This window comes from Delphinapterus leucas, chromosome 19 (genome assembly GCF_059928025.1).
Source record: "Delphinapterus leucas isolate spDelLeu-1000000601 "Yukka" chromosome 19, BTC_Dleu_Yukka2, whole genome shotgun sequence".
Classification (NCBI taxonomy): Eukaryota; Metazoa; Chordata; class Mammalia; order Artiodactyla; family Monodontidae; genus Delphinapterus; species Delphinapterus leucas.
Window position 1 is genome coordinate 40960810 of NC_143147.1, and position 27726 is coordinate 40988535.

At 39.3% G+C, this 27726-nt stretch overlaps 2 protein-coding genes across 2 annotated transcripts in view; both read left to right on the forward strand.

Moving 5' to 3' along the window:
* The first annotated feature begins 3972 nt into the window (after positions 1 to 3972).
* Positions 3973 to 8544, forward strand: SMG8 (SMG8 nonsense mediated mRNA decay factor). Its single transcript, XM_022552647.2, has 4 exons — positions 3973 to 5841; positions 6413 to 6558; positions 6840 to 7712; positions 8124 to 8544. The coding sequence occupies exons 1-4, from the start codon at positions 4083 to 4085 to the stop codon at positions 8319 to 8321; spliced, it is 2976 nt and encodes a 991-aa protein (XP_022408355.2). The 5' UTR covers positions 3973 to 4082; the 3' UTR covers positions 8322 to 8544.
* A 188-nt stretch (positions 8545 to 8732) lies between these two features.
* GDPD1 (glycerophosphodiester phosphodiesterase domain containing 1) overlaps positions 8733 to 27726 on the forward strand; it is a 52750-nt gene continuing 33756 nt past the window's right edge. The window contains exon 1 of the mRNA XM_022552657.2: positions 8733 to 16832. Within this exon, the coding sequence (XP_022408365.2) occupies positions 16355 to 16832 (478 nt within the window). The 5' untranslated portion in view covers positions 8733 to 16354. The remainder of the gene's footprint in view (positions 16833 to 27726) is intronic.

The window sequence follows — 27726 nt, forward strand, 5'->3', positions numbered from 1 at the left end:
AGGAGTGGAACTGCTAGGTTATAAAGCGTGCCTATTTTCTAGATACTGTCAAACTGGTTTTCCAAGTGGTTGTACCAATCAATCTATGGTCCCTTCAGCAAAGTATGAGAGTTGTTACTCTTGTTTTCTTCTAGAGATTCTTTTTTTTTTTTTTTACATCTATTGGAGACACAGACCTACTAGAGAATGGACTTGAGGATACGGGGAGGGGGGAGGGGTAAGCTGGGACAAAGTAAGAGAATAGCATTGACATATATACACTACCAAATGTAAAATAGATAGCTAGTGGGAAGCAGCTGCATAGAGTCTTTTCAATTTGGTTTCTCAACATTTTGTTTACTTGGGAAATCTATACAAATGGATGTGGTTAATATACACTATTTTTCCTGGATGTGTAAGTCAAAGAACTGTTAAAATCATAGTAGCAAAGTCACATACTAAACATAGCAAATAATCTACATGATGAGGATCACAATATAATTTATGTGGATAAACATGTACAATTTCTTAGTTGGCTTTTAGAAGAGAGATAGAATCTGGACATATAGAAGTAGAGAAGCGAACAAGTAAAAACCAAATAGACAAACAAAATTTTTAAAAATACATTTGAAAGCCCACCTCTACTCCTTTCTAAATTCTTGTTAGTAAATAAGTGTTGATTGAGAAGAATTTATGGAAGACCAACACAGCTTAATATATTAAAAACACCATCACCAGGACTTAGGGCCCCTCCCTTCCTTTGAGAATTAAATGATAATTCTTCCCCCTAACCACTTTTCTTGCGATATAATTGACATATAATGTATTTGTTTAAGGTATACAACATAATGGTTTGATATATGTATCTATTGCAAACTGATTTCCACAATAAATTTAGTTAACCTTGGTCACCTTATATAGTTATAATATTTTTCCTGTGGTGAGAACTTTTAAGATGTATCTCTTAGCAACTTTCAAATATACAATATTGTTAACTGTGTAGAGTCGCCACGAAGTACATCACATCCCCAGAACTTATTTACCTTATAACTGGAAGTATGTACTTTTTGACCACCTTCATCCATTCCCCTCCTACCCGTCATCCACCCCACTACCCCACCCACCTCCTCATCTGACAACCACCACTTTGTTCTCTGTTTCTGTTAGGTTTTTTTTTTTTAGATTCCACAGATAAGTGAGATCATGCATAAATGAGATAATTCTTGGTAAGGACTTAGCACAGAGACATACACAGAGTAACTAATCTGTTTGATTTTTATTGTGATCATTTTTTGACATCCAAGTAAGAGCTCATTAAACACAAATTAATCTCATCTCTACTTTAAAGCCAGAGTATTTTTCTTAAAGTAATAAATCTTAACTATTTGAACTTCCAGCCAGCTAAATCAAACATTGAATTAAGGCTTTCCACATTTCTTCAAGGTAAAGTTTTTTTAATATTACACATTGAAGAAAGTGTTCATTGTAGAAAAATTAGAAAATAGAGATATAAAAATAAGAGTATGTCCACCCAAAAACCTGCCTACAGACGTTTATAGGAGCTTTATTCATAATTTCCAAAACTTGGAAGCAATTAAGATGTCTTTCAGTAGGTGAATAGGTAAATAAACTGTGGTACATCCAGATACTAGAATATTATTCAGCACACAAAAGAAATGAGCTAGCAAATCATAAAATACACGGAAGAAACTTAAATGCATATTACTAACTGAAGGGAGCCAATCTGAAAAGGCTATGCACTGTATGTATGATTCCAACTATATGACGTTCTGGTAAAGACAAAACTGTGGAGACAGTAAAAGATCAGTGGTAGCCAGGAGTTTGGGGGAAGGGAGAAATGAATAGGTAGAATGCATAGGATTTTTAGCGCAGTGAAACTATTCTATATGACACGTTAATGGTGGATACATATCCAAACCCAGAATGCACAGCACCAAGAATAAACCCTAATGTAAACTATGAATTTGGGAGTGATAATGATTTGTCAAAGTAGTTTCAGAGATTGTAACAAATGAACCACTCTGCAGCCCAGTGTTGATAGTAAAGGGACCTATGACTGTGTAGGGGCAAAGGGTATATGGGAACTCTGTACTTCGTGCTCAATCTCGCTATGACCCTAAAACTGCTCTAAAAAAAATCCATTTTTTTAAAAAGCAGGGAAAAAAGGAGTAAAGAAAAAAAATTAAACAAATCCTAACACATTTTAAACATTTTGGTATATATTCTTCTGAGTTTGATAATATTTTATTGTTGTTGTATTCCATAAACCTTTCAAAATCCCTGCCTTTTTTTTTCCATTGATACGAGTCAAGAAAGAAATCTGTTCACCTTGCTTTGAAAGGTGTTTTTAAAGTGGTGTTTCTCAAACTATAAAGTGTGTACAAATCATTAGGATTTATTGAAATTCATGTTCTGATTAGTAGGTCTGGGGTGGGGACTAAGATTCTGCATTTCTAACAAGCTCCTTCTTTGGGCTGCAGACTAATCCTTCTACAACAAGGTTCTGGAGCTTAAAGTGAAACAGTTTCCTACTTTTAGAAGAGTGATTTGACACTCTTTTTTGTGGAATTATTTTATTCCTTGAACTGCAAACTAACTGCTTCCAAGATGCTCGACATTGCTAATTACTAGAGAAATGCAAACCCAAAACTACAATAAAGTTATCACCTCTCACCGGTCAGAATGGCCATCATCAAAAAGTCTACAAATAATAAATGCTACAGAGGATGTGGGGAAAAGGAAACACTCCTACACTGTTGGTCGAAATGTAAATTGGTGCAGCCATTATGGAAAATAGTGTGGAGGTTCCTTAAAAAATACTAAAAATAGAGTTACCATATGATCCAGCAATCCCGCTCCTGGGCACATACCCGGAAAAGATGAAAACTCTAATTTGAAAAGATACATGCACCCCAATTGCACTATTTACAATAGCCAGGACATGAAAGCAACCTAAGTGTCCATCAACAGATGAATGAATAAAGAAGATGAGGCATATATAATATCATATATATGTGACATATATATGACATACACACACACATAATGGAATATTACTTGGCTATAAAAAAGAATAAAATATTGCCATTTGCAGCAACATGGATGGACCTAGAGATTATCATAGAGTGAAGTAAGCCAGATAGAGAAAGACAAATATTATATCACTTATATGTGGAATCCAAAAAAAAAAACACAAATGAACTTATTTACAAAACAGAAATAGACTCTCAGACATAGAAAACAAACTTATGGTTACCAAAGGGGAAAAAGGAGGGGGGGTAAATTAGGAGTATGGGATTAAGAGATACACAGCACTATATATAAGATAGATAAATAACAAGGATTTACTGTATAGCACAGAGAAATATACTCAATATCTTGTAATAACCTATAATGGAAAAGCATCAGGAAAAAATATGTATAACTGAATCACTTTGATGTACACCTGAAACTAACGCAACATTGTAAATCAACTACACTTCAATAAAAATAAAATAAAATCACTACTGGTAGTGAAAAAAAAGTTGGAGGTGAGATGAGTGGGTGGGTGAGTAGTTGTTTGTCAGAAAGAAAATACGATGTAGAAAGGATTAAGAGGTTAATGTGGTGAGGACAATAAACCTGTTGTAGATGCTCTATAAATATTTGACAAGAATTAAATCTAGCATAGTGTGAATATAATTCCTTTTCTAAACTACTTCTGCCTTTATCTTGCATGTAATGTCATTTTAGATTGTCACAAACACAGCTCTCCTTTTCACTAAAATGATTTTGTAACTTTTAACATTCATTAAACGTTTTGTCTATCAAGAAGAACAAACAAAAAAAAACCCCTAACTGCTTCTAAATGTCTTTCTGATATTTCAATTCCTACAGTCTCCGGTTAAGGAAAATCTTAAATCAGCTGTGCTGTAGGACTAGGTAAAACCTTGGTGAAGAACTATGACAGGAGAAGCGAGAGGCGGAACCTAAAGTGAGAGGAAAGCAGGAACTGAAGAAGCGGAGGAGGGATTTCAAACTTGGACGAGAGCCGGTTCTGTTTACCGGAGGGACCGGAAGAACGCTAGAGTAGTCTCCGCACTATGGCGGGTCCTGTCAGTTTGAGAGAGCTTTTAATGGGCGCTTCAGCCTGGACAGGCTCTGAAAGTCCCGAGGGGTCCCCTACAGAGGGTGGTGGGAGCGCGGCTGGCGGACCGGAGCCTCCTTGGCGGGAGGATGAGATCTGCGTGGTGGGAATCTTCGGCAAGACGGCTCTGCGCCTGAATTCCGAGAAGTTTTCACTTGTGAACACGGTGTGCGACCGACAGGTTTTTCCCCTATTTCGCCACCAAGATCCTGGAGACTCGGGGCCTGGAATCAGGACCGAGGCTGGGGTCGTCGGGGAGGCTGGTGGAGCCGGGGTCCCTGGCGCCGGGTCCGGGGATCCAGTTCGGGGAGGTGTAGCTGTCGCGGAAGGGAACCGAACTGAGCCAGGTTCCCAGGACTACAGCCTTCTGCAAGCCTATTACAACCAGGAGAGCAAAGTTCTGTATCTTCTTTTAACTTCCATCTGTGACAATTCCCAGCTTCTCCGGGCTTGTCGGGCCCTTCAGAGCGGGGAAGCTGGAGGTGGCCTCCCTTTACCTCATGCGGAAGCGCACGAGTTCTGGAAGCATCAAGAGAAACTGCAGTGCCTCAGTCTCCTTTACCTTTTCTCCGTCTGTCACATCTTGCTTCTGGTCCATCCCACTTGTTCCTTTGACATCACTTATGATCGAGTATTCAGAGCCCTGGATGGACTAAGACAGAAAGTACTGCCCCTCCTCAAAACAGCCATTAAGGATTGTCCAGTTGGCAAAGACTGGAAGCTAAACTGCAGACCTTGCCCACCTAGACTCCTTTTCCTCTTTCAACTCAATGGAGCACTCAAGGTGGAACCCCCTCGGAACCAAGACCCAGCTCATCCAGAGAAGCCCAAGAAGCATTCTCCCAAAAGGAGACTGCAGCATGCCCTGGAAGACCAGATTTATAGAATCTTCCGGAAGAGTCGTGTGTTGACTAATCAGAGTATCAACTGCCTCTTTACTGTGCCGGCCAATCAGGCGTTTGTGTACATAGTTCCTGGAAGCCAGGAGGAGGACCCAGTAGGCATGTTGCTGGACCAACTTAGGAGTCATTGTACTGTGAAAGACCCTGAATCTTTGCTGGTCCCTGCACCCCTTTCTGGGTCCAGGCGATACCAGGTGATGAGACAGCACAGCCGACAACAGCTTTCTTTCCACACTGACACTAGCAGTTCCAGTTCTTCCGGGCAGCTAGTGGATTTCACTCTTCGGGAATTCCTATGGCAGCATGTAGAGCTAGTACTAAGCAAGAAAGGTTTTGATGACAGTGTGGGCAGGAACCCACAGCCTTCCCATTTTGAACTTCCTACTTATCAGAAGTGGATCTCAGCAGCTTCAAAACTGTATGAAGTAGCTATCGATGGGAAAGAGGAGGACCCGGGCTCTCCCACTGGGGAGCTAACGTCTAAGATTTTAAGCAGTATTAAAGTCTTGGAAGGGTTTTTGGATATTGACACAAAATTCTCAGAGAACCGGTGCCAAAAAGCTTTACCCATGGCCCATAGTGCCTACCAGTCAAATTTGCCTCATAATTACACAATGACTGTCCATAAGAATCAGCTTGCCCAGGCTCTTCGAGTGTACAGTCAACATGCTAGGGGTCCAGCCTTTCACAAATATGCCATGCAGTTACACGAGGACTGCTACAAGTTTTGGAGCAATGGCCATCAGCTCTGTGAGGAGAGGAGTTTAACTGATCAACACTGTGTACATAAATTTCACTCCTTACCTAAATCAGGTGGCCAAAATTTTCTCAGTATTTTGAAATCAAAGCTTTGAGCTGTGTTCTTATTCTTGTTGTAAGAGAGTTTGTTCATTATGTTTTTAAAAAGAGGGCCTTTTAAAAAGAGGGCCCTGCAGAAATTTAGGTACATCAGATTTAAGTTTTTTCTCCTGCTGTAAAAAGAAAAATCAGCTATGACTACTAATTATGTTCTTGTATTTAAAGAATGAACCCTAGGGGATTAGTAAATGAGAACTATTAAATAATACAAAGTTTCAGGAATTTCATATTAACATTTTTACCTTTTGTTTAACTGAAATGAATATAATGAAATGTATGGGCACTATGATGATGATAAAATTTACTTAGAGACCCTAAAAGTTTAGATTAAAAATATGTATTATGTCATGTATTTTCACTTGCTTCTGTTAGATGTGTTTAGTCAAGTTTTTGTGTTTTGGGAGGTTTTTTCCTTCTCATTTCCAAAGAACTGGTTGGAGAAATTTGGGGGTTAAGGTGCAACTGAATGCAAAATAAATTTGGGTCTGCATTGTGTGTAAAATTAATAGTGACTTATATTTTCCAGGAGAAAAACCAGAGCCTGATAGAAATCCTCCTGTGCTGTATCACAATAGCCGAGCTCGATCCACTGGTGCCTGTAACTGTGGAAGGAAACAGGCACCTCGAGATGATCCCTTTGATATCAAGGCAGCTAACTATGACTTTTATCAGGTAGACTCTACATTTTTTCCTCCTCTTCTCTCTCTCTCTCTCTCTCTTTTTTTTTTTTTTTTTGCTAACGACCATCTGAGTAAAAATGTATTTTTTCAGAAGCAAAATATCTAGATAAGTAAATGTGACTTGCAGTGTGATATCTAACAAGGGAAATTTCTTTATATATACTTACTTGCTTACCCATTAACTGTTGATCTTGCTTTTTAATGTGAAGCATGTGTTGTTTTCAGTGAAAGGTTCACAGGATTAGTTTGTTTGTTTTCTTCCTTTCTCCATAGCTTCTGGAAGAAAAATGTTGCGGAAAGTTGGATCACATCAATTTCCCAGTATTTGAACCAAGTACTCCAGATCCTGCTCCTGCCAAAAACGAATCGTCTCCTGCCCCTCCAGATGCAGATGCTGATAAACTTAAAGAAAAAGAACCTCAAACCCAAGGAGAGAGCACAAGCCTGAGTTTAGCTTTGAGCTTAGGCCAATCCACAGATAGTTTAGGTACCTATCCAGCTGACCCACAAGCAGGAGGAGATAATCCAGAAGTTCATGGTCAAGGAGAAGTAAAAACTGAGAAGAGACCAAACTTGGTTGATCGGCAGGCATCCACAGTTGAATATCTTCCGGGCATGCTACATTCAAATTGCCCCAAAGGTCTCCTACCCAAATTCTCCAGCTGGTCTTTGATTAAACTAGGCCCTGCTAAGTCTTATAACTTTCATACTGGTTTGGACCAACAGGGCTTCATTCCAGGAACAAACTATCTTATGCCTTGGGACATTGTCATCAGGACTAGGGCTGAAGATGAAGGAGACTTAGACACAAATTCTTGGCCTGCTCCAAATAAAGCTGTTCCTGGAAAGAGAAGTGCAGTTGTAATGGGAAGAGGAAGACGGCGAGATGACATAGCGCGAGCATTTGTGGGCTTTGAATATGAAGACTCTCGAGGACGAAGATTTATGTGCTCAGGACCTGACAAAGTAATGAAAGTAATGGGAAGTGGGCCCAAGGAATCAGCTTTAAAAGCCCTGAATAGTGATATGCCCTTATATATTCTGTCATCATCTCAGGGTAGAGGGCTAAAACCACATTATGCTCAACTTATGAGGCTTTTCGTTGTGGTTCCTGATGCTCCTTTGCAGATAATACTAATGCCTCAGGTAAGAAATATAACCCTTTTTGTCCTCAGACACACAAACAATGCCGATGCTTGTTTTGATTATATGAAAAAAGTACAGGGTATCAAACTAATTAAACAGGTCTTAATTTTAAATACCTCTTATACCTAACATTCTGTTTCTTGAAAAATAGATTGTAGGTGTGTTAATCAGTTCACACCATCAATTCACGTCATCTGGTTAGAGGCAGAACTCGAAGTTAAAAACCTGTAGAAAAGCAGGATAGTATTTGAGATTATTTAATGTAATATCAGATACGATTGGAGTTAAGAATGTACACATTACCTGCTTAATCTTATGTGCTCTGTGAACTTATCCTTTGTTTAGGCACTTATCTTTCAGGTGTTTCTTATTGAAATATATTAAAGTAATCATATAACCTGTGTTTTTCAGGTTCAGCCAGGCCCACCACCATGTCCAGTATTCTACCCAGAAAAACAAGAAATCACTCTCCCACCTGATGGCCTCTGGGTTTTGAGATTTCCATATGCCTACGTGACTGAGAGAGGACCTTGTTTCCCTACGAAGGAAAATGTGCAGTTGATGAGTTACAAGGTGCTCCGTGGGGTTCTTAAAGCAGTAACACAATAAGTGTTTTCCAGCCAGTACAGTGCTAAACTGGAGCTGATTTTTGGTTTTGGTGTGTTTGGGGTGTTTTTTGGTGTGTGATACTGTGTTTTCTTGAGCACAAAATGTGTTTTGGTTACAGGAGTTCAGTGTTTGGACAGTAATTGTTCCACTATTTCATGATATTGTTGATACTTATTGTAAATGGGGGTACAGCTTCCTAATAAACATTGTTTATTCTAGAAAAGGACATGAAATTCATGTTGATACCTCTACTTTCTCTTTGTTTCTGTTTCACTGTCCATAATAAAACATATTTCTATTATAACTGAATGTTGCATTATCATGTTGAGCCAAAGCTTTGTTATTGCTAAAACGTTTTAGCTGGGATTTTCCTTAAAATGCTGCTCCTGAAATTATCTTCAAATCAAGATGATCCAGGGCTTCCCTGGTGGCGCAGTGGTTAAGAATCCGCCTGCCAATGCAGGGGACACAGGTTTGAGCCCTGGTCCGGAAAGATCCCACATGCCACAGAGCAACTAAGCCCGTGCACCACAACTACTGAGCCTGAGCTCTAGAGCTCGCAAGCCACAACTACTGAAACCCGCGTGCCTAGAGCTTGTGCTCTGCAACAAGAGAAGCCCATGCACCGCAATGAAGAGTAGCCCCTGCTCACCGCAACTAGAGAAAGCCCGTACACAGCAACGAAGGCCCAACGCAGCCAAAAAATAAATAAATTTTAAGAAAAGAAAAGGGAGAGAGAGAGAGAGAGAGGCAGAAACCACAGTATCTTTAAAAAAAAAACAACGAGATGATCCAGTAGGTTATCTGGTAATTGTATGAGGACTTAATTGCAAAAGTACGTCCTACTGTTTGGCTCACCATTCTGGTACCTGAGTTACATTGTTTTGTTCTCACCATTTTATTCTTGGACTGATGAGATACCATATTTTAAATGAATGCTCTCTGAACTAAAACTTATTTATCCAGGATATTAGTACACACTTTATTCTTTGAAAATTGCTATACTATGAAACAATTTGCTAAGTGATACAAATTTTATCAATTCATATCGATGTTAACGTTCACCAGCATCAACATGGTGACACTGATATATCACTAATTAGCTAAGTGTGCAAAATAAGTTAATATGCCAGAATTCTAATGTAACTGATTATATTTTCCTGGGCACATTGATTTTGAAATGCTGAGCAAATAGAATTGGAGATTTTAGTTGCAAGATATATGAAATGTAGTATTTGTTTTATTTATTTATTTATTTATTTATTTATTTATGGCTGCGTTGGGTCTTCGTTGCTGCACGCAGGCTTTCTCTAGTTGCGGCGAGCGGGGGCTACTCTTCATTGTGGTGCGCGGGCTTCTCATTGCGATGGCTTCTCTTGTTTGGAGCACGGGCTCTAGGCCTGTGGGCTCAGTAGTTGTGGCGCACCGGCTTAGTTGCTCCACGGCATGTAGGATCTTCCTGGACCAGGGCTCGAACCTGTGTCCCCTGCATTGGCAGGTGGATTCTTAACCACTGTGCCACCAGGGAAGTCCCATGAAATGTAGTATTTGTTTAACACATCTTGCTACCGGCTTAAAACAGTTACTTACTTAGGTTTTGATTTTTAAATCTATATAGAGAAACACATAACTGGCAGCCAATTTAAAACTGTAATTTAATTAGGTGTATCTTTATGCCTATTTTACTGTAGTTTAATTAGGAAGAGAATCTGAGCCAATATGAAAATTAGTCTCTATTCTTCTTTCATCTCAGCCTTATTTTTCATCCTTTTCCTTTATATCTTTCATTCCTTTTATATCAGTTTTAAAAATCACAATTACTTTTGTATTAAGCATAGTCGTTGGTAGTTGCATTTGGGAAATATAGCTAGACTGTTCTGTAGGACATATACTAATAGTTGTATTGTTTTTTAATAGCCTCTAAGACTTGACTAACAGGTTGTGTAAGCTTGTAGGTCAGAGGAACTATAAGAAAGTAGTTTATGAGAACAAATAGATTTCAGAAGAGCAAACCTGTGTCTTTTTTTCTTTATTTCCTTTTTGATATCATTCTACATGGAACAACTTTACATTACTGCTTAAATTAGTAAGTAATTTTCCTTGATTATATTTGGTTACAGAAGCCACCTTAATTTGAATTTCTATAGCATTTTTAAATACAAAACTTTTTTTTTTAAGTATTTACAGTGTTGTGTTAGTTCCTGGCATACAGCACAGTGATTCAGTTATACGTATATATATACATATTCTTTTTATTTTAATATACCCTCGTAGCTTATTCATTTTGTGCATAATATTTTGTTCCACCTATTTGTTTGTTTGTTTATTTATTATTTGGCTGTGCTGGGCTGTGTTGTGGTGCGCGGGCTCCAGAGTGCACGGGCTCAGTTGTTGCGGTGCACAGGCTTAGTTGCCCAGCGACATGTGGGATCTTAGTTCCCGGACCGGGGTCAAATCCGCGTCCCCTGCATTGGAAGGCAGATTCTTAACCACTGGACCACCAGGAAAGTCCCTATATATGCATATTCTTTTTCACGTTCTTTTCCATTATGGTTTATTACAGGATATTGAATATAGTTCCCAGTGCTATACAGTAGGACCTTGTTTATCTTTTTTTTTAATTGGCCATGCCATGCGGCTTGTGGGATCTTACTTAGTTCCCCAACTAGGGGTGGAACCTGGGCCCTCAGCAGTGAAAGCACAGAGTCCTATCCACTGGACTGCCAAGGAAGTCCCTATCATTTTATATATAATAGTTTGTACCTGCTAATACCAAATTCCTAATTTATTCCTCCCCCACCCCCTTTCCCCTTTGTTAGCCATAAGTTTGTTTTCTATGTCTGTGAGTCTGTTTCTGTTTTGTAAATAAGTTCATTTGTGTCATATGTTGGATTTTACATGTAAGATATCATATGGTATTTGTCTTTCTCTTTCTGACTTACTTCACTTAGTAAATACAAAATTTGTATGCTATTTGTACTTATAACTTGCTTAAGACACAATTGCAGCACTTCTTCATCCTTGTTTTTATCCATAAATAAGTTTACAGGGTGTCACACTAGAGAAATGTGGACTATGCAGGTCTGTATTGCTTACTACCTTTCACTTTAGTCCTACAGACCTTATTTCAGCAAACTTCAAACGTGATGGTTTTTTTAAAGAAATTATATTTCTTCTGTAGCAGCATTTGCATTGTCCTTTGCTTAGTAGGTTTTTTTTTTGAAATATAAGGAAATGTTTCAAATTGATTCTTTTTTAAGCATCACTAGGTCAGAAGGGCATTCTTTGGCTTATTGGTAAGTCTTTTGATGTGTCCTTGAAGAGTTGTATAGAATTAAAATTTTTAGGAAGTAAATCATATTTTATTCAAGAGTGCTAACTATTTAAAGGACTACTATGATAAACCTTATAAAGTAAATTACATTAATCTAATTTTTTAAATGGTTTCATACGTTGGTTTACTTAAAATTAAGACTCCCCTGCACTACTTAAACAGTGAGTTTTGTTTCTTAGTTTAAATTAAAAATTTAAAAAGACTTTAAAGGAACAGGAAAAAAATTAGAAAAATGGAACTAGAGAAGCCTGATTTATAAAAATAACAATAGCTACTGTGTACTGAATGGCACACAATAATAATAGCTATTTCTTAAATATCCTCTTGTTAGGTAATTTAGTAAGCATTTTGCATACATTGCCTCTAATCCTCAAAGCACTGCAAGATAGATATCCATTTTGTCAGGAAATTAAAGCTTGAGGTGATTAATTTGTCCCAGGTCACATAGCTAGGAAGTAACAAAGTCAGAATTTAAATTGAGGACTCTGATTTCAAAGCTGTACTCTTCCTATGTTCTGCCTTCTTAGAAAATATAAAAATAAAACCTGTGTGTCAGTTTCTCCAACTGAATATTTTGATTCTGGTCTTAAGACTTGTGAATAGGTGAGTTTTGGGTTTTTTTTTAAGATTTATTATTTATTTACTTTATTTTTTTTTTGGCTGTGTTGGATCTTAGTTGTGGCATGCGGGATCTTCGTTGAGGCATGTGGGATCTTTTGTTGCGGCGTGTGGGTTTTTTCTCTCTCTGTAGTTGTGGTGCGTGCGTTCCAGAGCCCATGGGCTCTGTAGTTTGCGGTACGTGGGCTCTAGTTGAGGCGCATGAACTCAGTAGTTGTGGCACGCGGGCTTAGTTGCCCCGCGTGGGATCTTAGTTCCCTGACCAGGGATCAAACCCACGTCCCCTGCATTGTAAGGCGGGTTCTTTACCACTGGACCACCAGGGAAGTCCCCTGGGTGAGTTTTTAATGTCAGAAAAATGAGGTATGGTAGACACTCTTAGAGGACTATATGACCACAGTTGCTTATTACTTCCTTTCTCCTACAAAGTTACATGTACTTGAGGATCAAGTGACTTATTTATTTGGCTGCCGGGTCTTAGTTGCGGCACGTGGGATCTTTGTTGAGGCATGCAAACTCTTAGTTGCTGCATGTGGGATCTAGTTCCCTGACAAGGGATCGAACCCGGGCCCCCTGCATTGGGAGCGTGGAGTCTTAGCCACTCGACCACCAGGGAAGTCTCAAGTATTGAGTGACTTTTATCCTTTATATTATCCTGGCTATTTTCTCAATATAAAAGCAAGACTCCTTAGTTTACAGTCCCATGTAAAACAATTTTTGGTTTTGAACATACCTTTGTTGTTTTTGTAAAATGAATATGTAGTCATTGTATCTGTTATTGTTTCATAGGTTTTTTTTAAACAAAGATAAGAATAAGTTACCTGAAGTTCCACTGCTTTGCTAAATGCTCTCTGCTAACCAGTGGCAACATTTTAGTGAATATCCTTCTAAACATCTCATGCAGACAGTCACATGTGGATATGTATTCAATTTTACATAACTGCAATCATAGAATACATCTTGTTCTGTAATCTGCTTTTTTCACTCTACAGTATATGGTAGACATTTTTCCTGTCAATAAATGAATGTATTATTAATAGCTGCATTGTTTTCCCTTATCATGATTTATATAATCTGTCCTTTATTGTTTGATATTTAGGTTCTTTTAAATTTAGGGCTTCTATGAACGATGGAATACCAGGGTGCATACATCTTTTATTAATACTTGTGAAATTTTCTTTGCAGAATAAACTGTTAGGCCTGGGATTGATGGGTCAAGGGATATACACATTTTACATTTTGATATATTTTGCTAAATTTCCCTGAAGAAAGTTGAACCATGCTCTAACCTAGTATCAGATTCCCACTGTTAGAGTTGAGAATCCTAATGGCAGTCTGCCAGTTTGTCTGCACACTTGCTGTTTATTGCAGCAGTTTTCTTATTTAGAATAGTATCACACTTTAATTTATGGGTTCCTTTAGAACTCTTGGGTAAATGCCTTCTGGTCCCAGTGATCTATGTTCCTAGTCAATTGCATCTGCTATCTAGAACCCTAATAATTTGGGCAATACAGTTGTAGATGGGGTTGAAATGACAGGTTAAGGAAACATTTGACTAGTATGAATGTTCTTTTCACTATACTGCATCCTGGATCTGCTACCCCTGATATGCTTCCAGGACACTTTTTAAGTGGGAATTTCCTTAATGCTATCTTCTATGAAGAGCAAGATTATTTTTCAAATCTTTTATTTTTCGTAAGATCAGTACTATCTTCTCCAACCCCTTGAACTGAGTTAAGATTGATGACCTTGTTGTTATATCAGCCACTAGCTGTATAGTCTTGGGCAAACTACTTAACCTCTCCAGATATCAGTTTTCTCTTCTTAATGAAACAGGCCAGTGATTTCTTTTTTTTTTTTTTTTTTTTTGCGGTACGCGGGCCTCTCACTGTTGTGGCCTCTCCCGTTGCGGAGCACAGGCTCCAGACGCGCAGGCTCAGCGGCCATGGCTCACGTGCCCAGCCGCTCCGCGGCATGCGGGATCTTCCCGGACAAGGGCACGAACCCGTGTCCCCTGCATCGGCAGGCGGACTCTCAACCACTGCGCCACCAGGGAAGCCCGATTTCTTTTTTTTTAAAGTTTTTATTTTTCCTTATTTTTAACATTTTTTTGGCCATGCTGCACAGCATGCAGGATCTTAGTTTCCTGACCAGGGATGGAACCCATGCCCCCTGCAGTGGAAGCCCAGAGTCTTAACCCCTGGACTATCAGGGAAGTCCCAAGCCAGTGGTTTCTGATACTCTTTCTTTTTCAACATTTTTCCCCTATGATAATTGATTGCCTGTGCTAATTGCCTTTCTTGGCTTAAATAATGTCTTATTAACTTTGGAGCCTCATAAATTTCCCGCAAAATATGGCCTTCATCTTGGAAGATATCTCTCATCATATAAGTGCAATTTTTTAAAAGATGCTTTTCTACTATTATACTTTCACCTGTTCTTTCATTGGTGTTAATTTTCTTGGGCCTGCACTAAGGCATGTGTGCTCCTGCTTGGTTACTTATTTTGAATAATTCTGTATACTTTCCCTAACTTTGTTGCCGAATCCTAACCACTAGGCCACCAGGGAATTCCCTAGGATACTTTCAGTGCTTTCATTTTACTTCCTTAGATCCTCAAAATACTGCTCTGAGGTTAGATATTATTATCCCCCATTTTACAGATGTGAAACTGAGGCTTAAACTAAGTGATATGCCCAGAGTCACTCAGTTTATAAATAGCATAGCTATATCTATGGGTTCTAGGGACTTCCCTGGCAGCCCAGTGCTTAAGACTCCATGCTTCCAGTGCGGGAGGTGTGGGTTCCATCCCTGCTTGGGGAACAAAGATCCCACATGCTGTGCAGTGTGGCCAAAAAGTAAATAAATCAATCAATCTATGGGTTCTACATTTAGAGCTCTGTCTACTATGCCACTGGTGCCTCTATAGTTGAAGGTTAAATATTCTTAGTTACATTTTTTTCCCGGTAATATTTATCATATACATATATCTATACTAATCATAAAGTAGTCATCAAATTTAAAATTGCTGTCAGGAGAGATTTTGGAAAAGGGAAACAGAACCATGAGCACAGCTACTCTATAGGATATAATTTGACAGCCCTAAACGGGTACTTTCCTTAATTCCTAACAAGGCAGTATTTTTCAACTTGTGAGTTCCCTTTAAATGTTTTTAATTTTAAGTTTGGTTGTATGTGAAAATTTTTATACTTAGTTCTCTTCTACAAAGGCTTTATCATTTCTTTGCGTATATTGGTGTTAGACCAAGAAATAAGACTACTGTGTTGGTAAACGGATGCAAAAGTCTTTCTCTGCAACTTTTTAAAATCTAATGAAGGCCCTTGTTTTCAAGAATCCTCCAAATTTTATTTACTCTTCTTAAAGGAAGCTAAAATCTTTGGGAAGTCGTTATTAACAGAATGTGTGAGTTGGAAGTTACCATTTAGTAAAAAAATTCCTCATTTTACAGATAAGAAAACAGAAGAAAGAAATTTGCTTAAGGCCGGAGTCAAGAATCACGTGATTTTAAATAATCACTCTGCATTCTACTTCTGTGAGAGACCTGTTCTTCTGGCCAAAATTTCTCCCTCAGCCCTGGGTTAATTCTTTTGCACTTAAATGTGGCTCTTAGAATTAGTAGTTTGTGTGGGATGAAAGGAAATTTAGTTTCCAGTCTTCCCAAGACTTTTAAGTTATAACCTATAACCTTGTCAACGTTTCCTTATTTTAAACGGACTTGTAAGTCAACAAACATTTGACTGCCTATCGCGTACAAGGCATGAGGTCTGCATTTTAACAGTAAAATGCGAGAGGAGAGGAGCCATCCCTCAAATACTTGACTGATAAACTAGTACCTTTGATGGTATGTGTGACAAAAGGGAAAATTCTCCCTTGGCTGGACAAATGAGTGTGTTTATTATTTGTTTTCAGTAAGCTTTAACTCCTCCATCGGTAAGAGTTCTTTGCATTTCTTCGACTAGGGCTAAAGACGCGCCCTGGAATCATCCCTTTTTGATGTGAACTTTCTCATTATGTCAGGCCTTCCTGAAGGCTATCCTTGAATAGCCTTTTCGGTCCGAGTGATGGCGAAGGCACTGGCGGGTTTCCAAGCATTCGCCTCAATTTGCGCTGCGAGTCGGACCACAAAGCTAGGTGACAAAAGCCGGCTCCGGGACCTTCGCCGGCTCATACCCTGCAGCCTGAGCGCGCCTGCGTGTCGGAGCCCCTTTGTTGCTTGGCTGCCAGAGTCCGGCTGCGCCTGCGTGTTGGGCTGGCGCCGGCAAGTGCGCTGCACCGCTGGCACCGGCTGGGGGCGAACAGACCTCCTCAGCAGCTGCCGCCGCCGCTGCAGCCGTTGCGACCGTCTCAGCGGAGTTCAGAGGGCCAGGCGGTGGGAGACTTCCCACAGGGGGGCTGAGATGTCGTCCACCGCGGCTTTTTACCTTCTCTCCACCCTGGGAGGGTACTTGGTGACTTCCTTCTTGTTGCTCAAATACCCGACCTTGCTGCACCAGAGAAAGAAGCAACGATTCCTCAGTAAACACATCTCTCACCGCGGAGGTGAGAGGGGTCCCCAGAACCAGGTGGCGGAGGTGGGGGTGGCCCCCCACCTTGCCCCAGCACGACTAGAGCTGAGGGTCCTCCGCAAAAGGCAGGCGGGTGGAAATACGTGAGAGTTTGAGGAAGGATGGGCGTGTGTGGATAGAGGGCTTCCCCGGAGGTGAAGGCAGTGTGGAGGGGAGGTCGCCTGAAGGAAGGAAAAGGGTCTTGAGACAGAGCCAAGGTGGGGACCTCTCGAGTGCAGCGATGTCAGGGGTTCTCAGAAGGAGGAAGGGCCAGGGTGAGAATGAAGGGTAGATGGAGGTTTCTCGGAGGAGGGAAGGATGATCGCAAGGTACCTTCCTAGCAGTGAGGCACAAGTGGGGAGCACCGGGCCGAGCCGGGGGTACCCCGCAGTGGGGAACCGGGAACAGACTTGTTCCGAGACAGCCAGTGGCTGAGCTTGTGGGAAGATGGGGCGAACTGCTTCCAGGGCTGAGGAACTGCGTGAACCTGGAGCGTGGTGCAGCCTGGGCATCTGCAGTCCCTGGGGGCCGGTCCCAATTCACCCCTCCATCCCCCCATTCTAAGCATGATAATTGAGAAGAGGGGGAAACCGAGTCTCTGAGCCGGGGACACGTCCCAAGGTCACTGTTACAGCTTGGGCTGGACTGGGACAGAAACTGGAGCGTCCTGGTTCCCAAGGCTGCAAACCTCGCACCTGTTTTTTTTTTTTCCAACCCCACCTTGCACCCCAGCAGTGACCGGTGGATTTCCAAAGACAAAAAGATGATTTAGTTAATGACAGGACTGTATTGTTTGACGAAAACAAAGAAGTTTCTTTTGGAACAGTGTCTTGCCAAAAGGAATGTAGATGAACCCTCTCATTTCCCAGACAGCAGGCCAAATCTTTGCCTCTTCATTATTGTGCAATAATGTCTTTATTTCATTTCACGCATGATGTATAAAATGTTGTGAGATTGGATTATTTCAATCAATTTTAGCTTGTTCTTTAGAGATGAATGTTAAACTAGGTTAAAATTGCTTGGAATTTACAGTCTAATACTTGAAATGGTAAAATTCTAGTTTACAGTCTAAAATTTGATTTAGTACCATGACTCCTTTGCTAACAAGAATTGGCCAGGAATAAGGGTTGTTTTTGTGTTTTTGTGTTTTTTTAATTTAATGAATTTATTTATTGGCTGCATTGGGTCTTTGTTGCTGCCCGTGGGCTTTCTCTAGTTGCGGCAAGCGGGGAGCTACGCTTCATCGCGGTGCGCAGACCTCTCATTGCGGTGGCTTCTCTTGTTGCGGACCACGGGCTCTAGGTGCGCGGGCTTCAGTAGTTGTGGCACGTGGGCTCAGTAGTTGTGGCACACGAGCTCTAGAGCGCAGGCTCAGTAGTTGTGGCACACAGGCTTAGTTGCTCCGCAGCATGTGGGATCTTCCCGGACCAGGGCTCGAACCCGTATCCCCTTCATTAGCAGACGGATCCTTAACCACTGCGCCACCAGGGAAGTCCCAGGAATGAGTTTTTAAATATCACAGAAGTACATTAGCATTCTTCTGTAAAATCTGTATAATTTAATCAGTTACACATAGTACTAAAGAGTGACTTCAGTGGTTATGCTAGTCTCCTACTCATGAAAAGTGTGAAAGGTTTTAAGGGATCTATCACCAGCTAAATGCCAAGTTATTTCTTATTTGGTTTACCTGTATTTTAATGGATACAAAGTTAAATTGTAGGATGACATATGACTACTAACGTGCCTTCAACCACTACAGCCAAAAAAACAACTTTTAGTGTTTGAGTTGTTGCCATAGAAGTATTTTCGATGGTAGTAGTCCTACTCTGGAGATAGCCAGTACCTTCTGCCAGTTGTGTTTACTGATTTAAAAAAAAGAAAAGTGTGCTTACTAAAAACCCAAAACAAAACTAGGTCCTCTAAAAAGCTATCTAAACCGTCGTTATGGGTGATCTAGATTTTATTTTAGAAGAAATAATCTTAACTCTGTAGGCTTGAAATACGTTTACAGTCCTAAATCAGTGTAGTAAATTCCTGTGTGTTAGTGCTTAATATGTTTTTGTTGAGTATGTATGCCAAATAATACAGTTGAATCCAGGGTGATAGAGGATATATTTACTAAAAAACACTTTGTAACTCAAGATACTAAGTTTCTGGAAAATAATAGACTAGGAAGCAGTCAGCTTCTGCTTGCTTTTTATTTTTGTCTTGGACACTGATAACAGCAATCAGTGTTATCTGTGCAAACTTTTCCATGCATGTCACGAATATTTGGGCTAATTCTCTATTGCCCTAACTGCAAATACCTGATATTTCGTGAAAAACAGATGTATGATCATTCCAAGATTGAAACATTGATCATTATATATGTATAAAGTATATACATCTGAATTGCTTTAACTTAAAACTCTTAATGTGTACTATATTATGTCTGCTATGAAAGCACTATCACCTGAGTCAGATTCTGGACCTATCACTAGTTAACCTTGGGAATAAGCCTTGGTTATTATAGAAGCAATATAACCTTGCTTCTCTTTGGGTTGTTATGAGGATTAGGTGTACAGAAAGCACTTTAAACACTGTAAAATTGTTTAGAAATATAAGCATGGATACAGGGGGTCACATTTGTATTTTGCAATAGAACTTTGAGTTGAGTGAGAAAAAATGAGATCACCCCATACTTAATGTCTTAGTTTTAATGAACACTTTTGCCTTTTACTGATTGATTGTCCTTGAAAGTAGAAAATACTCTAATGTTTTAAAAATTAAATGGTGTAGGCCTGCTTTGTTCTTACCTCATTAAAGCATACGTTGTATTACATTATATTGTAATATCTGCTTCCCTTATTAGACTATGAGTTCCTCAAGGGCAGATTTTAGATTTTACTAATGCTTGGGTCTCTAGCCTCTAGTACAGATCCTAACATACACTTAAAATAATAGCTTGCTGTCTGCTAATTATCTATTGTGTGCTAGATACTTTCCATGTCTTTCCTTATCTATTTGACCAAAGAACACTTTTTGTAACTACAGTGTATTGATGAAATACCAATAGGACCAAAGATGTACCCTTTGGGTTAAATCGAGAGCAAGTCATACTCTCAAGGGCTATTTTTATAATTTCTCTATGAAATTATGAATTTTATTAATATTTTTACAATTGCATAAGTAACTCATATTCATTGTAGAAAACTTGGGAAATATAGAAATTAAAAAAGAAAAAATAGTTCCTAAAACTCACCATCCAGACATAATCTATGTTAACATTCTGAAGTATGTCTCTTTTTTTTAATATTTATTTTTATTTATTTATTTGGCTGTCAGGTCTTAGCTGCCGTACGTGGGATCTTTGTTGCCGTGTGTGGGATCTTTTAGATGTGGCATGCGAACTCTTAGTTGTGGCATGGGGGATCTAGTTCCCTGACCAGGGATTGAACCCAGGCGCACTGCACTGGGAGCGTGGAGTCTTAGCTACTGGACCACTAGGGCAGTCCCCTGAAGTGTATCCTTTAAGTACATATTTTACCACATTTGGAATCATACCATATATACACATATTTCAAATGCCCACTGAGTTAACTAGAGTTAGGATAGCAGGGAAATAACTTTTTCATACTCCCTAAGCTACCTCTATGGGCCAATTGAATTAAGCAACAGGCTTTTAAAAAAGAGATTCATTTATTAGGGTTCGGTGGCCAAAGAATTAAAAAAAAAATCAACTGATAAATTCCTCACCTTACCTTTTAATCTTTCACCCTTGGTTGCAAGGCAAAGTATTGCCACAATCTGGGCATTTTGCCAGATTGATTTCAGAGGTGATAAGTTTGAGGGTAAATATTGCTCATGGACACTGGCTGCTTCTGAGTCCTAAACTTTGCTCAAGGAGGAAATTGAGGCATCAGTTTGAGTCTCAAAGTGTCACTGGAAGTATTTTGGTTTTGGTTTTGTATGAGTGTGTAAAGGGAGGGTAAAAGCAGGTGTTATCTATATTTCTCTGTCTTAAAAAAATTATACATATTACAAACTTAGAAAAATTAAATATCGTTATAGAAAAAGTTGAACGTATGACAAGATAGCGAAAACCACTTATTGAAAAGAGCACACATATGGTGGTTAGTTGGTAAATGCTGCCGCTGTATCAATATACACTTTGAATATCATCCTTCTATGCTATTGATGTGTTTAATTTTTTTCTTATATCTGCAAATATATATTTCACTAATATTTTCCCCTTGAAATATAGAAACAATTCCGCAGTGTTCCAGGGATTGCATATTGAGAAATGCTCTTTTGTATATACCATCTGTAGTCCTTACAAGCTCTTCATGCTCTTATGGAACTATATATAGTTTCCAAAGTGCACTATAAATGTTGAATGAACAAGTGAATTTACAAGTGGAGAAGGAACTTACTTTGTTGCTTGATTTACTGAATAACAACTCCATTTTAAGTTGATATAAGGTTATGTCTTCAAACATTAAAATATGTTTTATTTGCACTAAGCTGTCTTTTCCAATATCAGAAAAATTTTAATTTGGAAGTTGTTCTTTTGTGGCTGGTGCACATTGTCATATTTGTCATTGGTTTTATAAACATCACACACACACACACACACATATAGCATGTATACAAAAGATGTTAATGATAGTGGTCATTGGAGGATAACTGTAAAACAAGTGTACAATGTTTGTTGAATGTTTATTGGTATATAAAACATTTGGGAGGTAAAAAGGAAACTGACCAGACATTTCTTTCCTTTACAGCATTTAAATCTAATTAAAGATACAAAAGATAATGTTTCCTTTACTTTTCCTATCCTAACAGAAATTAACCAGTCACAAAGTAATTATGAGGTACTATTAAGAGAGGAAAGTTAACATAGAATGAAAAATTGGGAAATATAGCTTTGTATAGTATTAGGAAGTGAAGCTTTCTCAAAGAAGTGAAAAATGAGAACTGGCGGAGAGGGAGGCAGGGAGACATAAGCAGAGAAATTATGAACAAATTATAGTAGGACAGCATGTCAAATCTATGATACTCATCCTCATCCACATTTCATAATTAACTTCATAACTAATTAACAAACTTTTGTTTACATGTTGAATGGTTATTTGCAAAGCCAGGCATTAAGCTGCTTATTGAGGAAAAAGAAAAATTAACGGCAGGTGTGCTCTATGAATGATATGATGATAATTGAAAGGAGAAGGAATTCAAACCATTTCGTGAGAGAAGAGCTATCACCAAATAATTCTTTGGAGAGGAATGGCATACTTTTAAATTAGTCTACTTTTAAATTAGTCCCTTAGTTACTCTCGGGGCTTTCACCATATGAATCTTAACAAGTAATTTGTGGGTATTATCATTGTGGGATTTATCTTCAAGCTTTACAAACAAGTATAAGAATATGGAAATAAGGACCAGTACGAGTAACTTATCTGTAAAACTGAAATAAGGAGAAATATGAATGGCAGCATAGAAACTGCAGCATAGTTAGTGGTAAAAAGGGTGGGATCTGAAGTCATACTGCTTTTGCTCGAAATTCAGTTCCCCTTGTTGGCTATGTGATCTTACCCAATTTTATTACCGGAGATGCCAGAAATCTTGCCATGGTTGTGGGCATTTTAATGAAATAATATATAGAGTGCTAAGCACAGTATCTAGCTTCTATTAATTATTAATATCTTGACCACCTTTTCAATATTTTATTTTATTTAGTACTGGCTATTAATTTCATAAACTTATAAAGTAGATCAAAGATCTTAATAATGCTTGCATGCTTAAGCTCTTAGGTTTAAATGAATTACAAATAAAATTAATATGGAAAGGAGACATAAAAGACAAACAGGTAGACTTTGAATGTAAATATTAGTAGTAAAAATTATATTAACTGTGGGGAAATTTATTTCAGATTTCTGAATCTCTATTTTATATTTTTCCTAACTCCTTTTCCTCAAAACAAAAAGAGCCAACTATAAGTATCTTTTGAACTTTTTATTATGGAACATTTTAATCATATACAAAAGTAGTAAGACTCTATCACTCAGATACAAATAATTATCAACTCATGCCCAATGTTGTTTCATCTGTATCCCTGCCATTCTTCTCACCTGTATTATTCTGAAACAAATATCATATCGTTTCAAACTTAATAAATATTTGTTGAACACTGTTTTGTGGAATATTCTTACACATGTATATTACAAAGCCCTTGCTATTGAAATTTGAGAAGGCTTACTTTCCCATCCCAACTTTGGAACCAACTTAGAAATAAAATGCATGCAACAGAAAGATAGAGGTATGGGACTTCCCTGGCAGTCCAGTGGTTAAGACTCTGTGCTTCCACTGCAAGGGACTCGGGGAACTAAGATCCTGCATGCTGCGCTGAGCAGAAATTTTGTTCCTTCTGAGGGTGGGCCACTCCAAATTAAGGGGACTATGAAGGGCTGAGTCACAGATGGACGGACAGCTCTTTCTCCTACGTGGCTTCTGCTCCCATGGGGAAGAGTATATGAGGGAATAAAGAAGGGTTAAAAGTGTTCCTTCCATTCTTTTCCCTCCTTGCGGACTAGAGTGGAATTTTCCTTCACTAGGTGGGAACAGGTAGCTGGGGATAGATGTTCCTCTCAATACTTGCCTTCAAAAGGGCTTCCTTGGTGGTGCAGTGGTTGAGAGTCCGCCTGCCGATGCAGGGGACACGGGTTCGTGCCCCAGTTCGGGAAGATCCCACATGCCGCGGAGCGGCTGGGCCCGTGAGCCATGGCCGCTGAGCCTGCGCGTCCGGAGCCTGTGCTCCGCAACGGGAGAAGCCACAACAGTGAGAGGCCCGCGTACCGCAAAAAAAAAAAAAAAAAAAAAAAAGCCGCCTCAGGGTTTAAGTGGTGTACCAGAATATAAAAGACATAGGACTTAGAAATAAAGGCTTTTTGAACAAACATTTAGGCATAGCATACATGTGGTAGCACTAACCTTAAGTGTACAGTTTAATATCTTTTTTAACATATGTGTACATCCAGGTAGCCATTTACTCAGATCAAGATATAGAACATTTCTAGAATCCCATAAGATTCCCTTGGTTCCCTTCCCAGTCTATCCTTCTCCATCCCCAGAGGTGACCACTCCTCTGACTTTTCTGATCATTGAATTTTTTAAAAGTTTATTTTATTTTTGGCTGCGTTGGGTCTTGGTTGCTGTGCGCGGGCTTTCTCTAGTTGCGGTGAGTGGGGCCTACTCTTCCTTGTGGTGCCCAGGCTTCTCATTGCAGTGGCTTCTCTTGTTGCGGAGCACGGGCTCTAGGCGCACGGGCTTCAGTAGTTGCGGCCCGCGGGCTCTAGAGCACAAGCTCAGTAGTTGTGGTACACGGGCTCAGTTGCTCCGCAGCATGTGGGATCTTTCCGGACCAGGGCTCGAACCCATGTCCCCTGCATTGGCAGGTGGATTGTTAACCACTGCGCCACCAGGGAAGCCCTGATTCTTGATTATTTAAGACAGTGGTTTTCAAAGTGTGGTCTGTGGACTCCTGGGAGTCCCCAAGACCTTTCATGGGTCTACAAGGTCAAAATTATTTTCATAAGACATTACTTACCTTTTTCACCTTGTTGACATTTGCACTGATGGTGCAAAAGCAGTAGTTGGTAAAACTGCTGTTGCTTTAGCACAAATGAAAATACTGGTACCAAATGTACTAGTAGCCATTGTATTCCTCACCATCACGCACTCACATTTTTTTTTAAAAAAAGCAGTTTCATTTAAGAATATCTTTGATGTATTAGAAAATTATTAATTTTTTAAAATTTCAATCCTTGAGTACACATAAGTTTTAATATTCTGTGTGACAAAATTGGAAGTACACAAAAATCACTTTTGCTGCATACCAAAGTAGGAAGATGATTGTCTTGAGGAAAAGTACTTGTGCAATTGCTTGAATTCTGAGCTGAATTAGCCTTTATTGTTTTCCACAGAACGCCATTTTTTTTTTTACATCTTTATTGGAGTATAATTGCTTTACAATGGTGTGTTAGTTTCTGCTTTATAACAAAGTGAATCAGTTATACATATACACATGTTCCCATATCTCTTCCCTCTTACGTGTCCCTCCCTCCTACCCTCCCTATCCCACCCCTCCAGGCGGTCACAAAGCACCAAGCTGATCTCCCTGTGCTATGCGGCTGCTTCCCACTAGCTATCTACCTTATGTTTGGCAGTGTATATATGTCCATGCCTCTCTCTCTCTTTGTCACAGCTTACCGTTCCCCCTCCCCATATCCTCAAGTCCATTCTCTAGTAGGTCTGTGTCTTTATTCCTGTCTTACCCCTAGGTTCTTCATGACATTTTTTTTCCCCTTAAATTCCATCTATATGTGTTAGCATACGGTATTTGTCTTCCTCTTACTGACTTCACTCTGTATGACAGACTCTAGGTCTATCCACCTCATTACAAATAGCTCGATTTCATTTCTTTTTATGGCTGAGTAATATTCCATTGTATATATGTGCCACATCTTCTTTATCCATTCATCCGATGATGGACACTTATGTTGTTTCCATCTCCGGGCTATTGTAAATAGAGCTGCAATGAACATTTTGGTACATGACTCTTTTTTTTTTTTTTTTTGCGGCACACCGGCCTCTCACTGTTGTGGCCTCTCCCGTTGCGGAGCACAGGCTCCGGACGCGCAGGCTCAGCGGCCATGGCTCACGGGCCTAGCCGCTCTGCAGCATGTGGGATCTTCCCAGACTGGGGCACGAACCCGTGTCTCCTGCATCGGCAGGCGGACTCTCAACCACTGCGCCACCAGGGAAGCCCCATGACTCTTTTTGAATTATGGTTTTCTCAGGGTATATGCCCAGTAGTGGGACTGCTGGGTCATATGGTAGTTCTATTTGTAGTTTTTTAAGGAACCTCCACCCTGTTCTCCACAGTGGCTGTATCAATTTACATTCCCACCAACAGTGCAAGAGGGTCACAGAACCCCACTTTCACTTAAAAAACTGACTGACAAACTGGTTATTCAGCCTTGAGTATTCAGCAGATATGTTCTTGAAAATTAATAAAGTGAGTCTGTCACTAGAAGAAAAATAATCTAGCTGCCTTCTATTAAAGCAATGCCAATGATTAAATTTGAGCTTTCAAGCAAAAATTAGACTTCTGAAAAACTTGTATCATCCACTGTGAGCTTGGTAGCTTTCCAATTTTTAAAGCCTTTCCTGATGATATCAGATATTAACAAATGTGATTTTTAAAAAATATTGTCCAATGAAATGTGTCAGTATTTAGAAGATCAGCATAATTCAGTGAATCAGTATTTTCCAAAAAACCATGCATGGGTGAAAGATTCATTCAAAGTTCAAGATGGGCTAATCGATTTTCATGTAATAGAGTATGAAGAGATCATTAATACGGTTCAGATTCCACATTACAACTAACTTTTAAGAATCTGCCATTTGTTGAATTTTGGTGCAGTATCACAGAAGAATCTTTCTTTTCCAACTATCTGTGTGAAGGTTGATATGTACGTATGAAGCAGATACGAGAATCTGGCTGCCTTCTATTAAGCCAGACATTAAAGAGATTTGCAAAAGTGTAAACCAACGCCACTCTTAGTGTTAAATATTTTTGTCAGATCATTATTTTTCATAAAATGTTATGTTAACATGTAATGGATTTATTATTGTTATTTTCAAAGTTTTAAAATTTAGAAGTCAATTTCTAATATGTAATTATTAATGGATATAACCCACATAATCAAAAGCTCTTTGAGGGACTTCCCTGGTGGTGCAGTGGTTAAGAATCCTCCTGCCAGTGCTGGGGACACGGGTTTGAGCCCTGGCCCGGGAAGATCCCACATGCCGCAGAGCAACTAAGTCCCTGCGCCACAACTACTGAGCCTGCATGCCACAACTACCGAAGCCCATGCACCTAGAGCCCATGCTCCGCCACAAGACAAGCCACCGCAATGAGAAGCCTGCACATCGCAACGAAGAGTAGCCCCTGCTCGCCACATCTAGAGAAAGCCCTTGTGCAGCAACGAAGACCCAACGCAGCCAAAAATAAATAAATTAGTTAATTAATTTTAAAAAATGCTTTAAAAAAAAGCTCTTTGAGGTACTCAGTAAGAGTCCTGAGACCAAAATGGTTAGGAACTGCTAGTTTAAGGCATTAACTCTTGACTGTAATAAGAGTCATTGTAATCTGAAGTAATTTTTTTATAAAGTGCTTCACAGAGGAGTTGAGAAGTGAATATTTCCCCCCCACTCCACGCGGCTTGCAAGATCTTAGTTCCGTGCCCTCAGCAGTGAAAACACGGAGTCTTAACCACTGGACTGCCAGGGAATTCCCAAACGGATTGTTTATTGTACCAAAAAGCAAGGAAATTAAAAGGACACAGAAGTCAGCTTGAAGGAGCTAATGATGTTGATTTTGATTATTTGGTGAAAGTGGTGTCTGCCAGAATTTTCCGTTGTGAAGTTACTTTTTCTCTTTGTAGTTAGTAAGTATTTTTGTAGGAAAGTACTTTGAAACCACATAAACACTCCATTCCTTATCAAACTTTTGGTCCAGTTATTAAAATGGATTCAGAATATCCTATTTTGTTTAATGGTTTAAAGTTTGTTACTATCATTATTTTGATGCTAACATTGTCTCAGGTTTGGCCAGTGAGGGCTTCTTCAAACTGGCTTCTGTGTCCTGTTAACTTCCTTGCTTTTTGGTACAACAGGCAGTAGTTTAACCTAATCTACAAGTAACCATTTTAGCACTCTTTTCTTTTAGGTAGTATTCTAGAGTGCTTTGTTCTTGAATATTGATGATCTGTTTATAACATATTTCCTTAGTTTTTGACTAAAACAAGCACTGACTGGACTTTAAAAAGTCATTTAATGTCAAAAGAGCA

What these genes read in the sequence shown, in the direction of transcription:
- SMG8 (XM_022552647.2), top strand. Translation starts at nt 4,083, where the DNA reads ATGGCGGGTCCTGTCAGTTTGAGAGAGCTTTTAATGGGCGCTTCAGCC. An exon ending in CTAACTATGACTTTTATCAG is followed by an intron (nt 6,559 to 6,839) that starts GTAGACTCTACA and finishes CTTTCTCCATAG; the next exon opens with CTTCTGGAAGAAAAATGTTG. An exon ending in AGATAATACTAATGCCTCAG is followed by an intron (nt 7,713 to 8,123) that starts GTAAGAAATATA and finishes TGTGTTTTTCAG; the next exon opens with GTTCAGCCAGGCCCACCACC.